Genomic DNA, 5673 nt, shown 5'->3' with positions numbered 1-5673 from the left:
GCTTAATACCCGCAGACACATTTACACCAGATGAAGGCTGTACAGGCTGAGGCGCTGGCACACCTCCACTGATAACCGGCGGCTGCTTAATACCCGCAGACACATTTACACCAGATGAAGGCTGTACAGGCTGAGCGGCTGGCACACCTCCAGTACTACTATAAAAATGCAAAGCATTCTGAAAGGTTGTCCCCTGTTGGGCGGTAGCAGCAGTAGAAACAAAGGATGTCGGAGGCGCAGCACTCGTTGTTCCATGGATCGACAAATCCCTTCCAATTAAGTCAGTGGTTGAAGGTGTTGTCATGAGTTGTGATGGGAGAAAATTTGATGTGTTCGCTCCCACAGCCTGTGACAACGTGTCACCTGGAGGTGCAACAGTCGACACGGAATATCCACCGGGTGTAGGAAGTGATGATGACGAGTAAGGTGTGCTTGTGTACCCTTGATAAACAGGGGGTTTCGTTATTTGTGTGTTACTTTGTTCTTGGACTAGAGGTTGCGGTACCGATGCAACAGCCACCGGAAATGAAACAGAAGGTGCTTTTTTATCATCTAATGGGACATTGGGTACACTTTCCACTGAGGATCCTTCTCTTCCTTCAGAACGTGCACTTGAAGAGGAGCGAGAAGATGAAGAATTGCTACTGCTACTACTGCTAAAACTAGAGGAATATGTTGATGTCGATCTTGATGAAAGTACCTTATTACTTCCAAAAGTACCATCTATTGTTGATTGAACGATGATATTTATATATTTGGTTAATTCTTGAACTTCCACAGCAAGTTTTTTGATAAACTTAACATGTTGATGGTGCAAAGAAGAGATTTGTACTTCCAGTGGTTGATGATAAACTGCCGTAACATAACATAAGCTAGTTCCCAAACACTGCAACTGAAATAGTACCTGGTACATAAGAAAATGAGCCACACTTCCTTCACGAGGAATAGGTAACTTATTTACAGGGTTACGACGAGTTTTTTCATCTGAAGAAACATTGGTATAACTCTCTCCTGCAGATTCTGCAAGTTGATTGGCAAGTTGAAGTGCAATGTTAGCAAGTTTTGATATTCCTTGTACAAGATTATCAACTTTATCTATCATTGGCTTCGACTTTTCGTTTACGGTAACTGCGTTTAGTGGAGTAAATTCACGTTTTAACGTAGCGTAAAGGGTTCCACAATTAGATTGTATCTGGTATGCTACATCATATTGTAAAATATAGAGTAACGTTTTCTTCTTTGCTGTACCCACAGTTTCTACTATTCTTCTTCCTCCTCCTCCTCTATTTTTACTACCGGATCTGCTTCTAATAACGTTATTTTTACTCTCTCCATGATAATTTTGACTATCTGTTCCCTTTTTTTCTAATGAAGGATCATTCACTGCTACAACAGTTCCTGTTTCCTCTCCTGATGTTATCACTCCTGATGAGGAATGATGATCACTCTTTGTAGATTTAATTTTCTTCTTTTTTTTATTCTCTTTATTGTCAACTATCACACGAATAACATACGGTTTCCCATTCATAATCAAATGACCATTTGATGTAGGCAATGTTGATGGTCCCGTAGTTGTAGGAATTGACATACATGCGGGAGAAGAAGAGACAGAAGGTGAAGAAATATTGTTAACCGTAACTACTCGACATGACATCTCTGCATATCCCATTATCTGCCCGTTAGCATCACACATTGCATAATTTGCATGCTGACGAGAATCCGCTGCTCTCTCTGTCATCAAAGGACATGGACACACCCATGTTAAAGATGCTGCTGCAGTAACTGATTCTATGCTAGCACCTGATGTACGTATCTGGTTCTCATCATATAAACGACAGAAACACTCTGCAGGAAACAACCTACGAATTTCATTATCATCAAGTTGAAACTCCGCCTTATGACAGACACAGTACGTCAGAGACAATATACGATCACCCGCTGGGGATGCCTCTATCACACCACCTCCACCGCCTTGTTGTGGACGGATAAAAATCTCTGGGAACGTTGAGAAACGAACGGAGAAGACAATTCGCGCAGAAGAGCTCATATTTAAAAGACCATAGAGTCTCTTCACAGCTATCTCTAAACGATACTTTCGCATTTCTCTTGAGTAATGCTCAACAGAAGGCAACGTAATCACACTGCCTACTTTTTCCTCTCTTTGTTTTTTCTTTTTGTGTGTGTGTACTTGATTCTGCAGTTGCAGCTCTTGCTGCTGATGGTAGTGATGATGGAGTTTCTTTTTCTTTTCTTCTGTTTTTTTTTTCCTTTTGTTTACTAGTCTTGGTTTTTGCAGAAAAATCACCGAATCACACCTACAAAATAAAAGTATCCATAAGAAAGAAGCCAAAAATAAAAAGATGTCCAATACAAGAGTTACAACCACATATAGTTCAAAGTCAAATGAAAAAAAAAAAAAAAAAACATATCATTTATAAACTTGATTTATCAAGTTGTTACAATATATGAATAAGTATACACAATATATATATATATATATATATGCATGTGTCTGTGTGTATACGGATACGTTCTGTGAGGGGTACCGTGAAGCTAAAGAGTAAAGAACTGCAAAAAAAAAAAAATAAAATAATAAGAATAGCAAAAAAAAAAAAAAGAAATATGTTTTCTTCCTTTTTTTTTTACAGTTCCGATTCTACCAACTTCTGCAGTTTTTCTCTCTAAAGATCTTCACCATCCGAGTTACTGTCACCATCCTTCTTAACCTTGTATTTGCCTCGTTGATAAACCTGGTCCACCTTGTCTTGTATACCCACGCGTGCATTAGGAACACTACCTGCCACAAGTTCTGGGTTCTGCATTAATACAGCCTGAGTTGGTATCGCTGCCTTATCTCTAATACGTCCTTTATTTACTACAACTTCTCCACGCTTCCCAATGGAAGATGGATCAACACCCTCCTTAAGACTTTGAGCTGAAAGTTTAGCAAGCATTGCATCTTGTTGCTCTTGAAGGGCATGTACTTTATCAAGTTTACCCTTCTTACGTCGTTTCATTGGTGTAGTACCTGTATCTGAAGATGTTGAAGAAGATGTTGCTGTTCCTGTGGATGATGTACTACTACCAGTTTCAGTAAGATTCGGACGACGAAATATGGCTTTTGAACCTGTTTTACCACGATCAATATATGCACGGCGACTAATTTCACGTTCGGTATCTGTCTCCTCCATACTACGCGCTACTCGTACATCTGCCTCACGTTCCTCTTCTTCACGAGAAATATCATCAATAGTTTCAGAGAGGGCACGTGAATCATCATCCTTTAATCCTTCTAGTTCTTCTTCTCTTGAACTCACCAATGTACGTAGCAATTGTTCTTCCATACTACTACGACTACTGTCCTGATGTGGTTGATGTACAGTAGCAGTAGAGTCTGGGTGTTCGGCAAAGTGATTAGACAAAAGACCCTCTGGTACTTCCATAAGATTTCCATCACGATCTTCCAGTAATGGCATCTGACCAGCAAAGTTTAGAGGATATGGTTTTTTACTACCAACAACATACTTGTCTAATTCTTTTTCAATGTGTGCCTGTATTTTTGATTGTGGAATGTATTGAATGAGACTCATATTCTGTAATCGTTCACTTGCACGTTCATACCAGAAGAAGAATTGACGTTCATGAAATTCCCGTAAAAGGTCTAAATGTTTTTTCTTTAGTACTTGACGTCCTTCTGTCATTTGTTGTGTCTCTACACGTTTCTTTTCTTGTTCTTCCATCTCATACTCCCATTGAGCAAGTTGGGCCGCCTTTGTAATATTATACTTATAAATATACTCATCAGCGTTAACACGGAATGACTCAAACCATTGTCGTTTGTAGACTTTTCGTAAATGTTCGAACTGGGCTTCATGTACATTACGCCAGAGTTCGTTCTGTTTCCACATCCAGTGACGGTAGGGAGTTAGGAAACCAGTCATCTTACGACCATGTTCAGATTTAGAGGGTAGATTGTAATACGGCCGCATCTGCCGTCTGCACACAAGCGTGCAGCGCATCATTATTTCAGATTTCTTTTTCTCTGTCTTTCTCTCTCTACCTCTATCCCTCTCTTTTTTATCTGCGGGATCACTAATTTCACTACTATCTCGCTATATATATATATATATATATATAGAGAGAGAGAGAGAGAGAGAACAATTGTTTATGTAAATAATAAAAATAAGAGAAGAATAGGGAAAAAAACAATTTTAGTTTCATTAACGAAACAAAAAGAGGGAAATCATTACATAATGATAATTAAAAGAAAAAGAAAAATGGGGACCTGTTTACAACAAACAATAAATAGAAACGAAAAAAAAAAAAAATGCCAATCATAACAACTCTACTTTTCTCTCCTTACACTTTCCAAAGAAAGGCAGCAAAGTGTAAAAAGCAGCAAAAAAAAAAAAACGATTAGAGGGAATAGAGTGTACGTATTGGCATTTATGTATGATAGAAGTGGGATATCTCATAATCTACTTACTTTACTTCCCTTTTCCTTGTATTAAACTTGATGCAAAAGAGCAGATTCACTTGTGTGTATCGATGGGACAGGCAACAATGTAAGACTTTTAGTTAATTCTCGTAATGTATCCTTAATCATATCAGAGTTTTCTTCTAAGAAGGGTATAGTACGAGTAACCGGCTCCATCAAGAGCTCTGCGTTTTTTTCCATAGCCTTTGGAAATGGAAACATAACACGTAAAAGATCCTGTTCCTGTGGTTGTAAAAGAATATTTTCAATTTCTTGAAAACACTCTACTTCTGTAGAGACATCAACTCGTTCCACTCGCTGCAAGAGAACATCCGTGAATACGGCCTGTCGGCGTACTTCCATCCATCGTTCTATAAGTAGTTCCTTTTCTTTTTGAATTGCTTCCTTATCACTCACCACATGTGTTTCTGTAGTAATTTCATGAGGTTTTGTGTAACTATTATAATAAGCCTCTGCTATATCTGCAGAATATTCATTCGTATCGGCGGAGTTTCCAGAACCCACAAAAAAGGTTTTATCATTTTCCAAATTGTTATCTATACCTGTACCAGCGGTAGGAGGAGATGTCTCCTCAATATAACCTGTCTCATTGCCTTCATATTGTGTAGGACTCCTACCCGCGCTTTTATTATTTCCATTCACACCATTGTCATTACTAAAGCCATTCGTAATAGAAGCACTAGTAGTATTAGTACTAATCCCACCACCAGATTTACTACCCTTTCCACACAACATTCGGTAACATTCTCTACAAACACGAACAGGTGTTTGTAGTCCACGTGTAGGAATAGTGCAATTGAAGTTTGAGCAATTTCTGCAAAAAACATAACCACAGTTACGGCAATGATGACGTCGTACACTAATAGAGAAGAGAACATGGCAACTATGACACTCAGGTGCTTCTGAGTCTTCTTGCCAGTGTTCATTCCTTGAGTTTGCGGTTCCCATCCTGGAGTAGAGGAGAGGGTTTCGTTCCTCCTACAATTACGGAAACAGAGAAACTTTATATATTCCTCTTACTAGTATACTAAAACATGTGTGTATATATACAGAAAGAGAGAATGGATATTCCCGTAAATAAAGTAGCAAAAAAAAAAAGGAGAAAGAATTATTTATAGGAAAAAAAAAAAAAAAAAAAAAACACAAAAAACAAAGTTAAACCAGTTTTTCTTTAT

The 5673-nt window shown here is 38.4% G+C and overlaps 3 protein-coding genes across 3 annotated transcripts; all 3 read right to left on the bottom strand.

Annotated features, from left to right (window-relative positions):
- Nucleotide 1: 1 nt before the first annotated feature.
- Nucleotides 2-2101, bottom strand: TM35_000043270 (uncharacterized protein; the record flags this gene model as incomplete). The annotated part of the gene is made up of 1 exon (XM_029022521.1): nt 2-2101. A coding segment is annotated over one exon (2100 nt), but the record flags the coding sequence as incomplete, so codon positions are not given.
- A 580-nt stretch (nt 2102-2681) lies between these two features.
- Nucleotides 2682-4022, bottom strand: TM35_000043260 (uncharacterized protein; the record flags this gene model as incomplete). Its single annotated transcript, XM_029022520.1, has 1 exon — nt 2682-4022. One exon carries the CDS (start codon nt 4020-4022, stop codon nt 2682-2684), a length of 1341 nt encoding a protein of 446 aa, XP_028886178.1.
- A 485-nt stretch (nt 4023-4507) lies between these two features.
- Nucleotides 4508-5446, bottom strand: TM35_000043250 (putative zinc finger protein; the record flags this gene model as incomplete). Its single annotated transcript, XM_029022519.1, has 1 exon — nt 4508-5446. The coding sequence occupies one exon, from the start codon at nt 5444-5446 to the stop codon at nt 4508-4510; it is 939 nt and encodes a 312-aa protein (XP_028886177.1).
- Nucleotides 5447-5673: the final 227 nt, after the last annotated feature.

This window comes from Trypanosoma theileri (genome assembly GCF_002087225.1).
Source record: "Trypanosoma theileri isolate Edinburgh chromosome Unknown TM35_Tth_4_V1, whole genome shotgun sequence".
Classification (NCBI taxonomy): domain Eukaryota; phylum Euglenozoa; class Kinetoplastea; order Trypanosomatida; family Trypanosomatidae; genus Trypanosoma; species Trypanosoma theileri.
The sequence above is the reverse complement of the archived record's forward strand: the minus strand, read 5'-3'. Positions and strand labels throughout refer to the sequence as shown.